Below are 16,703 nucleotides of genomic sequence, written 5' to 3' on the forward strand. Positions count from 1 at the left end.
CTGACAGCCATCTTTTCAGAGATGCTTTCATAAATTTTCTTGAAGCTAAGAAGTTAAGAGAGAGAGAGAGAGAGAGATCACCTTTGCCAATCTATGATAGTAATCCCCGCAGATGGGGAGTTTTGAATCAGGTAATCCACTACTCCATCAGGTACAGGTGAAGACGCTTTCAATTTTGCTTTCTTTGATTTGGAAGATTTTGGTTGCTTTTCATAGGGAGGCTTCTTCACTTTCACTATCAATGACTTCAAGTTACTCAAGCAAGGGGCAGCAGTATTAGCATTCAACCAATCTGTGACTACGGAAAAAATCTACGCATCGAGAAGTAAATTAGACATATTAACATAAGAATCATTTAAATGACAAGACTGCGGTGTCAAAAATATTGGGTAAAAAATTTCATCAGGAGAGAATAATGATAATAAATAATGCACTTAAAACTAAATAAAGATACCTGAAGAGTACTTGAAGAGAGTGTTAATGTTCTTACGTTGGCAAATACATGCAGCCAACAATTTATGGTAAAAGCTGTTTCCAAGTAAGGTGTTATCCATTTACCAACATTAATATTTCTTTCTTTGATAGCTGATTCCAAGTAACATGATACCAACCGATCATCGACATCAATATTTACTTCTTTTACTAAAGAAAGAACACTGACAGAGAAAGAATGAAGGCTTCCAGAGATTTGCTGAGCAGGAATACCCGAGAAAACAAAAGAACAAAGGTTGGGAGTTGATAGCACAAGGCTGTAAGCTTGTCTTTCAAAAGCACGTACGGTCAAATTGATAAGAGTAGCATTTGAAATGCAGAGAGTTTGTGTATCCCTTACATCACAATTGTGAATGACCAAAGTCTTCAACTTAGTACATGACGTAAAGGGCTCCAGCAATTCACTGTCACCGAAGACAAAGTTATAAAGACGCAAACTTGTTAAAGCTGGCAAGTTTATAGATTTTGGAAATGAGTTAAATTTGCGGTAAACGGAAAGATCAAGTGATGTTAATGTCTGACAGAAAAATAAGCCAGGTGGCAAATCGAGATCGCAACTAACAGCGAGTTTTAATCGCTGGACATTATGAGATAAAGCATAACTCAAAACCCTTTTCACAAGTTGGGGAGTATTAATATCAGTATTTTGTTATTTTTCCTTATTTTGGTTATTTTGTTAGTTAGTGACTAGTATTCTGTTAATCAGTGAGTGATGTGTGCGTTTTGGTGACACACACTTGCACGTTCTCTTTCTGTTAGGAAAAGTTTGTTATTGGCCTTTCTGTTTTGGCCCTCTTTTTGCTTCAGGTTATATAGCCTTACATTGTATTCTTTTCTTTAATCAATGAAATGCAAATTCAGTTTTTCTTCAAGTTATGCTTCTCTAAAACTAATATGGTATCAGATGTTTTCTTCTAGCCCTTGCCTTCTCCATGGCTCGTGGCAGTAACAATACTCGTCCCCCCGACTGAGGCTTCATCCGGATCTTCTGTTTCCATGGATGATTCCTCCAGTCCTTACTTCTTGCAGAGTGGTGATCACCCGGGTTTGGTTCTTGTTACTCATACACTTTCTGGTTCAAATTTTAATTCATGGCTTCGTGCCATGACCCTTGCTCTCACTGCCAAGAATAAGCTGGCCTTTGTGGACGATTCTTTGCCTCGTCCCCCAGTTTCTGATCTTCTTTTTTCAGCCTGGAATCGTGGTAATTCCATGGTCATTTCTTGGTTGTTGAACTCAGTGAGCAAGGATATCGCCGATAGCCTTTTATATTTTTCTAATGCTTCTGAGGTCTGGTCTGATTTGAAGGCTCGTTATTCTCAAGCGAATGGGCCCAGGATTTTTCAATTGAAGCAGCAAATTTCTTCATTCTGTCAAGGTTCTCTTGATATTACCAGCTACTACACTAAGTTGAAGTCTCTTTGTGATGAGCTTCATGACTATCTGCCTCTTCCACGATGTACTTGTGGTACGCTTCGCGAGATGATTTCCAGGAATGATCAAGATCATGTTCTCCAGTTCTTAATTGGTCTAAATGATTCGTTTTCTGCTACACGTGCTCAGATTTTGCTTATTGACCCCTTGCCTCCTCTTGCCAAGGTTTTCTCTATGATCCTTCAAGAGGAACGCCAGCGTCAACTCTCTGTGTCCTTATCTGTTCCTGTTGTTCCGGACACACCATTGATGAATTCTGTTTCTGATGCTTCTCCAGCATCCATGGCCGTTGCTGCTCCACGCCGTTCACGCCCAGTGTGCACTTACTGCAATTTAACGGGTCATACCCGTGAGAAGTGCTTCAAACTTCACGGGTATCCCCCAGGTTACAAACCAAAACAGCCTAGGCCCATTCCCTATTCAGCCTCACCTCAGGCCCATACCCATCCCTCTGTTCATTGCATGACACGTAATTTCCACTTGTCATCCCCACCTTCTTCCCACCTTTCTTCCCAACCTAATTCCCAATTTCACTCTGCACCACCGACACACCTGCACCCTTCCGCTGCCGATGCCTCTCTTGCCTTCACGCCCACCCAATATAATCAGTTGCTTTCGCTTCTACATCAGAGTTCTGCTTCTTCCTCGGTTGCTTCTTCTGTTGCTGACTCGTCTCCTTCCGTGGCGAGCTTAAGTGGTAAATCTCCCCTTTCTTTTCCTTCTTCTTGCTGGATAATTGACACTGGTGCTACGCACCATGTGTGTGTGTCTCCTGATTTTTTACATGATTCTACTCCTTCTTTTTCATCTGTTGCTTTCCCTAATGGCTCATCTGCCGTTGTCTCTGCTGTTGGCTCCGTTTTGTTGTCCAACTCACTGTCTCTTCTTAATGTGCTTTGTGTTCCTACCTTCTTTTTCAACCTGTTATCCATAGGTGCATTAACCAGGGACTCTCCCATCATTGCTTATTTTTCCTCCTCTTTTTGTTTTCTTCAGGACCGTGTTTCAACTCAGATGATTGGAATTGCTAAGAGATGTGGTGATCTCTACATTTTGGATAGTAAATGTCTTCTTCCCATTGTTGATGTTCCCCCTCCCCTGTGTTTTTCCTTAACTGTTCGAGACCCCATACTATGGCATTCTCGGCTTGGTCATTTGTCTGTCAATGTTTTGAATTCAATGAAAGGTTCCCTTGGTTTTTCTGATGCTTTGCATGTTTCTCATCATTGTTCCATTTGTCCCTTAGCCAAACAAAAACGGCTTCCCTTCATTTTAAATCCTACACTTTCTGCATTGCCTTTTGATTTAGTGCATTTTGATATTTGGGGACCATTTCACACCCCATCTGTCGAAGGATCAAAATATTTTTTAACCATTGTGGATGATTGCACACGTTTCACATGGACATATTTTTTAAAAACTAAATCTGAGTTTTCTACTGTTTTTCCAGCTTTTCACACCTTAATTCATACTCAATATGGCATTCTAATTAAATCCATTAGGTGTGACAATGCTCTTGAATTCAATTTATCCTCCTTTTATTCATCTCATGGTATTCAAGTGTTTCACTCCTGTGTGAACCGTCCTCAACAGAACTCTGTTGTAGAAAGAAAGCACCAGCACCTGCTCAATGTGGCCCGTGCCTTACATTTCCAGTCCCAAGTACCCTTACCTTATTGGCAGGATTGTGTTCTTACTGCTGTCTACCTCATAAACCGCACTCCTTCCCCTCTCCTTGCTTCTAAGACACCATTTGAACTCCTTTCACATAGAGCCCCATCATATGCTCACCTTCGTGTGTTTGGCTGCCTTTGTTATAGCTCCACACTTCCTCACCACCGCCATAAATTTTCGCCCCGTGCTTCCCCTGCCATTTTTTTGGGTTATCCCACTGGTTATAAGGGATATAAACTTTTAGACATCCAATCCAACTCCATTTATATTTCCCGTGATGTAACTTTTTTTGAAAACATTTTTCCCTATACCTTCAACTTATCCTCCACATCCTTTCACACAGAATTTTTGACACTGCCACCTTCTTTGCCTCTATCTACTTCTCCTATAGCTTCTGATATTTCTCCCTCTAACCACTCCTTGAGGTCTCAAAGGCTTCGACATCCCCCTGCTAAGCTTGCTGATTATGTGTGCTCATCTTCCACTCAACACCCCCTGACCAATTTCATTTCTTATCATCGGGTGTCTCCCTTACATAAGGCCTTTGTGAATTCGGTCTCCTCTCACTTCGAGCCAACCTCTTATTCTGAGGCTTCCCAATTACATGAGTGGCAGGCAGCAATGGATTCTGAGTTATCAGCTCTTGAATTGAACAAAACATGGAATGTTGTGTCTCTTCCTAAGGACAAGCATGTTGTTGGATGTCGTTGGGTTTACAAGGTCAAATACCATTCAGACGGCTCTCTTGAACGTTACAAGGCTCGTTTGGTGGCCAAGGGGTTTACACAACAGGAAGGTATTGATTTCATGGATACTTTTTCTCCTGTTGCTAAATTAACTTCTGTCTGAATCATTCTTGCCTTGGCTGCTATTTTTAACTGGACCTTAATTAAATTGGATGTAAATAATGCTTTCCTTCATGGGGAATTGTTTGAAGAGGTTTACATGCAGTTACCTCCTGGCTATTACTCTCGGGTTTCTCCTCTTCCACCTAATGCTGTTTGTCGTCTTCATAAGTCTTTGTGTGGGCTTCGCCAAGCTTCTCGCCAATGGTTTGCTAAGTTTTCATCTACATTATTACAGCTTGGTTTTCAACAGTCCCAATCTGATAATTCCTTGTTTGTCAAGTCTGATGCTTCTTTTTTTACTGCTATTTTGGTGTATGTTGATGACATCATAGTGGCATCTAACAACCCTTCTCATGTTCAGACTCTTACTGCTGTATTAAATGATACATTTCGTCTTAAGAATCTGGGCAATTTAAAATTTTTTCTTGGTATAGAGGTAGCTCGAAGCACCAAGGGCATCACCATTTGTCAAAGACAGTATGCTCTACAAATTCTCAAGGATTCAGGTTATTTGGGTTGCAAGCCTCGAAGCACCCCTATGGATGTTGGTCTTAAACTCTCCTTAAATTCTGGGGAATTGATCCCTGACCCTGCTATCTATCGAAGGCTGATTGGTCGTCTCATTTATCTCACCATTACTCGGCCTGATCTTTCTTATGCAGTGAATCATCTTAGCCAGTTTATGGCTTCTCCTCGTCTCCCTCATTTACAGGCTGCTTATAGGTTGCTTGGTTATTTGAAACAAACAATTGGGCAGGGTCTGTTCTTCTCTTCATCTTCTCATATTCATCTCAATGCTTTTTGTGACTCAGATTGGGCAACCTGCCCTGATAGTAGACGTTCGGTTACTGGTTACTGCATTTTTATTGGTGATTCTTTGGTATCATGGAAGTCCAAGAAGCAACCGACTGTGTCTCGTTCTTCCACCGAGGCTGAGTATCGTTCCATGGCCAATGTCACTTGTGAGTTGCTGTGGATTTTATCGCTTCTTAAGGACCTTCATGTTCTTCATTCTGCTCCAGCTCATCTTTTCTGTGACAACCAGTCTGCCTTGCATCTTGCGGCCAATCCTGTTTTCCATGAACGGACAAAACACATTGAAATTGATTGTCACCTTGTTAGGGAGCACATTCTCAAGGGCCATTTGAAGACTTTTCCCATCCCTTCTAAGCAACTTGCAGACATTCTCACCAAACCCTTACTGCCTTCTCAATTTTCTGTTTTGTTATCCAAGATGGGAGTTTTGAACATTTACTCTCCATCTTGAGGGGGGCTATTAATATCAGTATTTTGTTATTTTTCCTTATTTTGGTTATTTTGTTAGTTAGTGACTAGTATTCTGTTAATCAATGAGTGATGTGTGCGTTTTGGTGACACACACTTGCACGTTCTCTTTCTGTTAGGAAAAGTTTGTTATTGGCCTTTCTGTTTTGGCCCTCTTTTTGCTTCGGGTTATATAGCCTTACATTGTATTCTTTTCTTTAATCAATGAAATGCAAATTCAGTTTTTCTTCAAGTTATGCTTCTCTAAAACTAATAGGGAGTAACACTACCATTAACATCGAAGTCAAAATGGTGGACTGGAACAGAGTAATCACGGAAAGATAGAACCTTAGGCACAAATTTGTTGAAAAGTGCCTTTAATCCGAAATGTGAGGAATGTAAAATGAGCGTAGGAAGCTGCTTCCAGAGGTTTTTCCATCTTCTTGACAACACGCAAGTTCGAACAGCGTCTTTTGTTGGTACAAATGACATCAAGTGAATGAGAACGCAATCAGTCAAATCACTGAGTCCGTCTTCATTGTTCTCACTCTGTTTTGCTCTCTTCATGTTGGGTTCTTCACTCTCATTCTCTACCACTCCCATCTCACTCGCACAAACAAGCATTCAGGATTAACAAAACTACACGGAAAGTGAAAAACCTAAGAATTGAAACTCATTATTTTCTCAAATCAAAATGAAAGTAGAAATAAAATACCTTGTGTAGTTCCTAACGCAGTGAATGCCCTCCTATTAATCAATGAAATTGAAACCCTTTTCACCCTTTCAAATCCAGTGAATGACCTCCGAAACAGGATTGTGGTTTTTATTTTTTTTCTTATTAGAACTGTTTAGTAAAGTAGTTATGAGAATGGGATAGGATGCTATAATAACCTTATTATCAATATTACTATTAATTAATTTTATTGTTGATTAATTATATTGTTATATATTTATTTTTATCTTTGTATTGTTATAATTTCTTATATTTAATACTTTATATTTATTTCTATCTTTATATGATTATAATTTTTCATATTTAATGCTTTCACTTTAAATAACCATACAAGATGAAAATAAATATAACTGTCATATTAACATAATCGATCAATGAAATTGATTAGTACTAATATTAGTAATAACATTATTTGAATGTTACAATATCCTTTCCCAGGAAAATGAATATTTTTTGTTTTTATTTTTTTAAAATTAAAAGTCAAAGTACAAAATAAAAAATAATAATTATAAAATAATTATATAATAAATCTTAATAAACGATTTTATTTTTCTAAAACCAAAAAAAAAAATTAAATTTTTTTTTCAAACATGTCCTATGCCAAACGTAACATGTCGGAACAGTGACCATTTTGCCACGCTTGGCAAAAAAATTTACCAAACTGCCACGTCAACAGTAAATTTTGCCAAAATACCGTGCGGCATATTTCGCTACACTGTGTAGTGAAATACGTTTGCAAGTAAGTTGTTACACAGTGTAGCGAAATATGCACAGTCAGCAAAAAATGACACGTGTCAAGCAGGCAGAATTCAAGCATAATTCGCTACACAGTGTACAGATTTTTGCTTGCTTGACACGTGTCATTTTTGTTGACTGTGCATTCTGACATGACATATTTCGCTACACTGTGTAGCGAATTACTTGCAAACATATTTTACTACACAGTGTAGCGAAATATGCCGCGTGGCATTTTGGCAAAATTTACTGTTGACGTGGCAGTCTAGTAAATTTTTTTGTCAAGTGTGGCAAAATAGTCGCTCTTCCTAACATGCCCCTTTAATTAAAGTGATTTTTATTAAATTTACAAAAAGAGCCAAATGCCAAACGTCATAAGCCAAAACTACAAATTTCTTGATGAATTTATCTCATATATCATTTTATAATCAGGCAATGATCAAGCCAAAAAGTCTCTTTAATTTCTTGTCTTGAAAATAATTTCCCATTTTTAAAATTAAGATCAAGGGAAAGATATACTTACCATCAAAAAAATTTATTACCCTTTCAACTAACTTAATCATCGTTGATTTCCATCAATCTAACAGTTATATTTTATTGGAAATTATTGGGTTGTACTTATTAATTAATTATCAATTCTCAAAAAATTATAATCGTTAAATTGACGAAAATCAACAATAATTAAATTAGTTATAAATGTAATAAATATTTTTGGTGATAAGTATATCTTACCCCTTATTTTGTAAAAGTTAAATGACAATAAGAATAATTTGTATTGGGATAGGTTTTGTGCTCGCTTTCAGTTATATCCGACCTTTAGATGTCATCATTATGTGTTAAACTTTCTCTTACTCTTATTTATATGGTTTAATAATTCAGCACAAGGGGATTTTGTTTATACTGTATTTAACCCTGCATTATTTTACTCTTCTTCTTCTTTTCTTTTTTTTCTTTTTTATTAAACAATTAGTTTACTCTTCTGACTTTTGGCATTTGGCTCTTTTTGTAAATTTAATTTTTTTAAAAATTAATTTGGTTAAAATCTCGTTACAATTATTTTTTATATTCCTAAGATCAATCATGTGGCACTTCACAAATTTTTGGATAAACTAAATAATGAAAGAAATTTTGATTGTATTGTTAAAAACCCTTATAAAGCTAGAGGAAAGGAACATCATAATATAAAGGGTAGAATCAACATATTTATCAAATTTTCAACAGTAGTAAGTAAGGACTTAGATGGAAAATATTATAAGAGGGTAAATAATAAAAAAGAAAAAGAAATCATGGGACATGATTCAAAGAGAATCCATGGGGGGTTTTGAACTTTTCCTCAATTAAAAATTGAATTAACGGTTATCATTTATTTATTCTTTTATCTTATATTTTTTTAATATTTTGTCTCATCATATTTGTCTCTCCGGTTAAGTAAAATAATACAGAAGAAGATACACTTCCCATATCATTTAATTAAAAACGATTCATTATTTGTATCAAAATAAATAATAATAAAAAGACTCATTATCACACTTTCCAAATTTTAACGATAAGGTATGTTGCTTGCCGTCGATTTCGTCCTAATTAGCTGGCTGCAAATGCTTGCTAGTGTAAGATAATTGATGGTCCATTTAAGTATTATTTACAAATTTTAAATTGCATCATTATCATTCTTAATTAAAAAATTAATATGCTCAATTAATAAATGAGTTAAATCTGTTGTAAAACAAAAGATCAAGAGGTGTTCAAGTCTGACAAAACAAGTTGTCAAATTAAGATCACAATTAACAGAGAATTTTAATTGTTGGACATTACGCAATACAACATATCTCAAAATCTGTTTTAGAAGTTGGGGAAAAACAGGATCGTTATATTTAAAGTCAAGAAATAGAATTAGAGCCATCACAAAAAGACATAACCTTAGATATAAATTGGTCGAGAAACGTCATTCGTTGAAATGAAAGTTTAAGATTGGTATGAGGTTTCAACATCCTCTCCCTACTACTAGACATCTAACAAGCACAGACACGTTAATTGTTGCAAAATTTGCGTGTCGGACACGTGTCGGGTGACCGACACGTTGCGACACGCGGTCAATATTTTAGGACACGTGGTCAATTTTCTGACACGTTTTTTCGACACACAATCAACTTTTTCTGACACGCGGTCAACGGTCCGACACACATCCGACACGTTTTTTTTTAGGTCTTAATTTTAATTTTATTAATTAAACATAAAAAAATAATTTATAAATCAATTTTTTTTTATATAAAATTTGACATGAAAAATTAATAAAGTACGAAAAATTATTTTTTTTATATCTGTGTTATAAAATTTGAATATTTGATTGATTATATGACTTATTATGAGCTGTTATATGTATTAAATATAAATTATATTATATATATTAAAAATATTATTTTATATTAAAACGTGTCCAACGTGTCAAAATATGACATTTTTTAAAATTGACGTGTCGGCATGTCGTGTCAGTATCCGTACATCATAGCTAGACATGCATTATGCATTTCTATTCCATCGTTCTCTCTCAACTTCTCAAAGGTTATTGGCTAGCCAAATCATATAATCAATTGGAAAGGTAATTCAACATGCACACCATTAATGTTTCATTTCAAGATGATGCCTAATTTCATTGTTTAATAAAGAACAATTCATGTACTATGTTTCATCAAATCTAACTATTCTTTCTTTTGCTTTTGCCCATCAGCCTTCAATAACATCAATATTAATATTTGTTCCAGCAACCGATAGATTGCTTTTGAAGTGAATAAATTAATATAAACAAGAGTATTTCCTAGTCTAGCTAGAGATCATAATTTAGGCTGAAATTACATGTTTCAGACAGTCAAAGTTAATAGTATGCTTTCTTAAATTCACAAGTATTTTGATAAGCTAATTTTGCAAACAAATGGATAATTTAGCCATAGATTGTAACAACCAACAGCATAGGGGGAGGAAAAGCGAAACACAGAAAGCAAGAAAAAAAATTGAATCTTTATTTAAAAAGTACAACTTAAATGTGCATAGCTCCTTTACAATTTATGACTGTACGTTTGTAACCTCACAAAAAGGGGAGTTTCGAACACTGTAGTCCACTACTCACAGGTGAAGACGGTTTGAATTCCGCTTTCCTTGACTTAGCAGCTTTTCTTGGCTTGGGGAATAGAGGTTTTACATTACCTATCAACGACTTAAGTTATGGGCCCAAGCAAGGGGGTTCAATATTCAATAAAACCAGGATCAAGAAGAGAACCTACGCAAAGAGGCATCAATTAGAGAAATTAACTTGATAATTTTTTTAATCAAAATTGAGCTATGGTAGACAATTTGGCACAAAAATGCATAAGTGAAAATGAGAATTATGCGCTTAAAACTTTTTAAACGAAGATACCTAAAGAGTACATGAAGAGAGCGTCAATGATCTTACATTAGCAAGCATGCTAATTAGGAGGGAAACTTACCGCAAGCAACATGCCTTAACATCAACATTGATATTTACTTATTTTAAGAACAGAAAGATTGCTTGCAGAAAGTTGCTGAGCAGCAACACCCGAAAAATCAAAAGAACGAAGATTTGGAGTAGGTACTGCTCTGTTAAAACCTTTCTGATAAACTGGGGAAGCATGTATGGTCAAATTGACAAGCATGGTGTTGCGCTAACGTTTATGCAAGTAGCGCGCAAGTATACGCTACAACAAGTAATATATGGCGTATTTGAGACCCTAGTTCTCACAAGGATCATTTGGCATTTTTGACTTGACTAAAATTTGCAATTGCTATTACTGAATCTAATCTAAAAAGAATTAAAAACAAAAATAAAATAAAAGCAAAACTAATCTAAAATAGCACTGACTGTATTTTTTTTTATAATTTTCTGAATTAATTTCTTGACCTAAAGGATGAAAAATAGTACGAAATCAATTTAAGTATCTGATGTAAAAAGATTTTTAGATAACAAAAAATTTGTAAAAGCAGAATGATGATAGAAAAATTAGAAATAAGAGGAACAGAAAAATGAGTTTGTAAAAATGTTTGGAAAAATAGGTTGAGCTTCGGTTTACCTTTCCCAACAGCAATGGAATGAATGACAATAACATATTATTAAAATTCAATTCCCAGTTAACGGATCACTTCTTGATGATTTTAATATCTTAAAATCATTTTATCCTAAACAATCATTTACACATCTCTATGCTAAATGAAGCAAGGACTCATACATTTCAAGTCCAAAATTACATGGTGACTGTCCTCGTCTCTAAGTGACAACCCTTGAATGCTCTCACAATCAAGTCCATGTGCTTAACACATTTCCAAAATTAGTCACCTCTCAATGACTACTTCCTAACATAATATCTACCATCAGGCCTCAATGACAGAATATTTCATTATAAAGCAAAGTATTAAACAACTGAGAATCAAAGTTTAACAAAAGTAATTAACAAACATCAATTATTGAGCTTTTTTTATTGTTCGGGATTAAAATGTGCCTCGTGAAAATTGTCAGGGACGAAAAAGAGTATTTACTTTATATTTTATCTTTCAGAAAAATGTAGTATTATGCAGGCATCAAAAGTTTTGTGCAGTACTTTATATTTTACTTTCAAGACTTAGATGCAGTATATTTTCCTTCACTAGGTAGCGGAAGAACTTAAAGCTATGTGCAGTACTTTATGAATATGAAAATGATATTGTATTGACATGTCATATTGAAACCTGCTGATAGTGCAATCCAACAGTATTGTTATTTAATTGTGTGTTCCAGTCGTGCGCAATGAGGGGAATAAGAAAGAGGTCAACTTGGGGAATTGGCTAGTAACACATTGCAGGCGAGACAGATGGGAATTTCAGTTGAAGAGTGAAGTAAGAAAAAAAGAAAAAGAAAAAATGAGGGGAAGTGAGTCAGATATGTATACACTGAAAGTCTGGGAAGGAGGAAACAAGCTTTTAGGGACGTTTGATTCAGGAAATTTTTTTGGAATAGTAGGAAAATGAGATAGATAGATAAATGATTGAAAAGATAGATAAAGTGAGATAGGTAGAAAAATGTAAAAAAAAGTTATTTGGTGGAGAAAAACTTTAGTGGAAAAATTAGGTAACTTTATGAAATCAACAGTGCATTAAAAGCCAGATAACCGGTTTTCCAAAAAATCCCACCTTCAAATTGGGTTTCTAAACAGTGCGGATATCTATCTTTCTCATAAATCCAGACAAATTGGATAGATGAGTTTTTGGTGAAAAACGTTGAAACAAACATGGTATTTCTAAAAGTCATACTTGAGAAACATAGATATTCTCTAAAAATCTTCCAACCAAACACGACCTTATCTTCTTCTGTTTGAATGAATTTTTTTGTACAAATCCTCATCCTAATACTGATAACAGTACTTTTTGTAGCAGAGGCAAGTTCAGCGAGTTTGTGTATTCTGTTTCCAGATGCCATCATGTTTCCAACTGTAATCTATTGGAATAAGTTGTTAAATGGACACCCAACTATTGATTTATATATCTGATACACCTCCTCACGCTTGAGGTTTGAATCATGGACACAGGACACGTAATTTATTTTCCTAAATTTTGATAAAAGCATTAAGTCATAAGGAATTTGTGGGAAAAAGCATTCCCCTTAATGAAAATCAAAAAAATAAATTAAAAAATGGAGCAAGGATGGCTAATCCATATCCGTTTAGGGTGAAATTTATATTAAAATTGTACGGGTTTTGTTTTTGTCTGCCTTTAGGACTCTGGTAAAGGAATTAAAATAGAAACTATTCAATGAAAAGTAGAAGCATAAATCTGGATTATCTTCCCTTGATCAATGAGTGAGAAAGCAAGAGACATTTAGCATCTTTAAAATCCAAAAAGCATTTAATACAACTAACAAAGTACTGCCCAGTTCACCACCCAATATTTCAACTAGCTTCTGGTCTAATTCAAACAAATTAAGACAAGATCTTATATCTCAGCAAAACATTGCAAACCAATCAGTTCGGACAATCACACTAACTCCCATTTCACCGCCCAAATACTGCCCAGTCAAATATTCACCAGTTATATCCTCAAAATGGCATGTAAACTTCAACAAAACAAACGTCGATGGCTGCAGTACGATGCAATTCAAGAAAATAAGAGAAGAGTTAAAATAAATCCATCAATTACAAAAAAATCATTAGACGAAAATAAAGGAACCTAAAAATCAATAGACAACCATTAAAGTCAAGCAACCTTTTAAAAAATGAAAATTTAATTCCTTATTAAATTTAAATTTAATATTTGTTAACCAAGTAAACACCTCCCAATGAAAACTCCTTAACCAAAAACAAAATTATTAAGTATATGTGTATTGAAACTCGGGAGAGAGAATATATAAATGCAGTTTAAGGCATGGATTGCAAGCATTAAGAATTTATGACTAATGGGAACAAACCAACCCACTCAGAAACTATTTACCAAGGATGCATATTACATTAACTAAAATTTAAGTACCCACTAGGATTAATTTTGTATTCAATCACAAGTATTGTAAGAATATATGCCGTGCATATCTTAAGTATAACCCCCCAAATACCCCTAATCAGCAGTGAGATGCACCCAAGCTGGAAGGTTACACATTAACAAACCCCCACTGAATCTACACTACGATTAAGGATGCACCCAAATTGAAAAGTCAATATTTGATGGAGTTAGAGACCAACCCGATTCCATTTTTTAATGTAAGATATCATGTCCTACGTTTCTTCAGGCTCTAAAATTATTTCTTTGTCTTGAACATCACTGACCTCTTAGACTTTGCTTCCACCAACCATAAATTTCTTCTGAAGGGATTAGCAATCATTACAACCAATCACTTACCTATAGTTTTAGAAAAGATCACATTTCAAGAAGAGAAGGTGGAAAAACGACACATAACTAAGAAGTTTTGTTTGTTAATATATCCAGAATTTTTAGTGGTATTCACCTAAACATGAAAATTGAACGGTTTGTCATAACTCTTGAGTACAGAAACATTTGGAGTTTTCCAACACCACAAATAGATTATCTGGTCAGCTCAGCTTACAGGAGCTACTCAAACAAGCAATTAAGTTCTACAACTAAATAAACTTAGCTTCACAATGATAGCTAAGACATCTAATGAATAGTGTAATACAAACAGCACTACAACATTTATCACCAACAATATGTTACCCTACAGCAATAGATACTCACAGCTTAAGATAAAAATTTGTACTGACAAAAGTCGATAATTTGTTCTAAATTAGATACAAGGAAACAAAGAAAATATCTTGGATATTAAAAAATGTTAAGAGGTATTTTTCTGGCAGCCATTTTTTCAGAGATGCTTTCTTAAATTTTCTTCTAACTAACAAGTAAAGAGAGAGAAAGAGAGAGGAGGGGGCGAGGGGGAACAAAGAAAGAAGGAAAAAGAATGAATCTCTACTCAAAGGACTTAAATGTGCCTATCACCTTTGCAAATCTATGATGGTAACCCGCGCAGATGAGGAGTTTTGAATCAGGTAATCCACTACACCCTCAGGCACAGGAGAATACGGTTTCAATTTTGCTTTCCTTGATTTGGAAGCTTTTCGTGGCTTTTGATAGGGAGGCTCCTTCACTTTCACTATCAATGACTTCAAGTTACTCAAGCAAGGGGCGGAAGTATTAGTATTCAACCAATCTGTGACTAGGGAGAAAATCTACCGAACGAGAGATAAATTAGACGTATTAACATAAGAATCATTTAAATGACAAGATTGCAGTGTCAAAAATATTGGGTAAAAAATTTCACCAGGAGAGAATAATGATAATAAATAATGTACTTAAAAACTAAATAAAGATACCTGAAGAGTACTTGAAGAGAGTGTTAATGTTCTTACGTTGGCAAATGTATGCAGCCAACAATTCATGGTAAAAGCTGTTTCCAAGTAAGATGTTGCCCATTCACCAACATTAATATTTCCTCCTTTGAAAGCTGATTCCAAGTAACGTGATACGAACCAATTATCAACATCAATATTTACTTCTTTAACTAAAGAAAGAACGCTGACGGAGAAAGAGATTTGCTGAGCAGGAATACCCGAGAAAACAAAAGAACAAAGGTTGGGAGTTGATAGCACAAGGCTGTAAGCTTGACTTATAATAGAACATACAGTCATATTGACAAGAGTGGCATTTGAAATGCAAAGAGTTTGTGTATCCCTTACATCACAATTGTCAATGACCAAAGTCTTCATCTTAGTACATGACGAAAAGGGCTCCAGCAATTCACCGTCACCGAAGACAAAGTTATGAAGACGCAAACTAGTTAAAGCTGGCAAGTTCAGAGATTTTGGAAGTGAGTTAAATCTGCTGTTAACGGAAAGATCAAGTGATGTTAATGTCTGACAGAAAAATAAGCTACGTGGCAAATCGAGATCACAATCAACAGAGAGTTTTAATTGCTGGACATTATGCGATAAAGCATATCTCAAAACCCTTTTCACAAGTTGGGGAGGAACACGACCACTAACATCGAAGTCAAAATGGTGGACTGGAACAGAGTAATCACGGAAAGAGAGAACCCTAGGCACAAATTTGTAGAAAAGTGCCTTTAATCCGAAATGTGAGGAATGTAAAATGAGCGAAGGAAGCTGCTTCCAGAGGTTTTTCCATCTTCTTGACAACACGCAAGTTCGAATAGCGTCTTTTGTTGGTACAAATGACATCAAGTGAATGAGAACGCAATCAGGCAAATCACTGAGCCTGTCTTCATTGTTCTCACTCTGTTTTGCTCTCTTCATGTTGGGTTCTTCACTCTCATTCTCTACCACTCCCATCTCACTCGCACAAACCAGCATTCAAGATTAACAAATCTACACGGAAAGTGAAAAACCTAAGAATTGAAACTCATTATTTTCTCAAATCAAAATGAAAGTATAAATAAAATACCTTTGAGTAGCTCCAAACGCAGTAAATGCTCTCCAGAACCTAATTTTTTTTTTTTCTTACTCAAAGAAATTGAAAGCCTTTTCTACCTTTCAAATCCAGTGAATAACCTTCGAATTCCGAAACCTAATTTTTTAAAAAACCTAAAGAAATCGAAACCCTTATCTACTTTTCTTGCCCTTCATTTTAGCCGGAAGAGAAGCTTAAAAATCGGTCCGGTTTATTTTAACAAAAGATTTAAAAAATAGTAACTGCCCTTCTTGGGCTACTCCCGTGTGTGAAATTAGGCCCCAACAGCGTTATGCATTATGCATTATGCTTTTCCATTCCACCACTCTCTGAACTTCTCTTCATTACACAACTACCCACTAAACATAGCATCACACCATTAATCACTTGTTAAACTACCCACTATGCATTTCCTATATGCTAAAATAAGGTCATTCCATCTTCTAGACATGATGCAAATTTGAACAATATCTTTTGTTAGCGTAAATGACACTAAATGAATGAGAATACAATCCGACTAATCACTTTCATTGTTCTCTTCTCACCATTCTTTATTCAACTTCATATTGGGTTCTTCA

The 16,703-nt window shown here is 35.3% G+C and overlaps 3 protein-coding genes across 4 annotated transcripts; 1 reads left to right on the forward strand and 2 right to left on the reverse strand.

Annotated features, from left to right (window-relative positions):
• Nucleotides 1-77: 77 nt before the first annotated feature.
• On the reverse strand, nt 78-1,426 carry LOC133314311 (F-box/FBD/LRR-repeat protein At1g78750-like). Its single transcript, XM_061515774.1, has 3 exons — nt 1,418-1,426; nt 455-1,069; nt 78-311 (listed from the first exon to the last, which is right to left on the reverse strand). The coding sequence occupies exons 1-3, from the start codon at nt 1,424-1,426 to the stop codon at nt 78-80; spliced, it is 858 nt and encodes a 285-aa protein (XP_061371758.1).
• Nucleotides 1,427-4,545: 3,119 nt separating this feature from the next.
• Nucleotides 4,546-5,715, forward strand: LOC133314312 (uncharacterized mitochondrial protein AtMg00810-like). The gene has a single exon (XM_061515775.1). The coding sequence runs from the start codon at nt 4,546-4,548 to the stop codon at nt 5,713-5,715; it is 1,170 nt and encodes a 389-aa protein (XP_061371759.1).
• A 7,374-nt stretch (nt 5,716-13,089) lies between these two features.
• LOC133314327 (F-box/LRR-repeat protein At3g26922-like) lies at nt 13,090-16,272 on the reverse strand. Of its 2 annotated transcripts, XM_061515797.1 has the most exons (5): nt 16,120-16,272; nt 15,269-16,043; nt 15,033-15,163; nt 14,659-14,888; nt 13,090-13,294 (listed from the first exon to the last, which is right to left on the reverse strand). In XM_061515797.1, exons 2-5 carry the CDS (start codon nt 16,026-16,028, stop codon nt 13,273-13,275), a joined length of 1,143 nt encoding a protein of 380 aa, XP_061371781.1. In that variant the 5' UTR covers nt 16,029-16,043; nt 16,120-16,272; the 3' UTR covers nt 13,090-13,272. The 2 variants fall into 2 exon arrangements, with proteins under 2 accessions (XP_061371781.1, XP_061371780.1); XM_061515796.1 differs by having other exon boundaries at nt 15,033-16,043.
• Between the last annotated feature and the right edge of the window lie 431 nt (nt 16,273-16,703).

Source organism: Gastrolobium bilobum, unplaced genomic scaffold, assembly GCF_033153095.1.
Source record: "Gastrolobium bilobum isolate Gb01-03AN ecotype WA unplaced genomic scaffold, APGP_CSIRO_Gbil_v1 utg12160, whole genome shotgun sequence".
In the NCBI taxonomy this organism is placed as follows: domain Eukaryota; kingdom Viridiplantae; phylum Streptophyta; class Magnoliopsida; order Fabales; family Fabaceae; genus Gastrolobium; species Gastrolobium bilobum.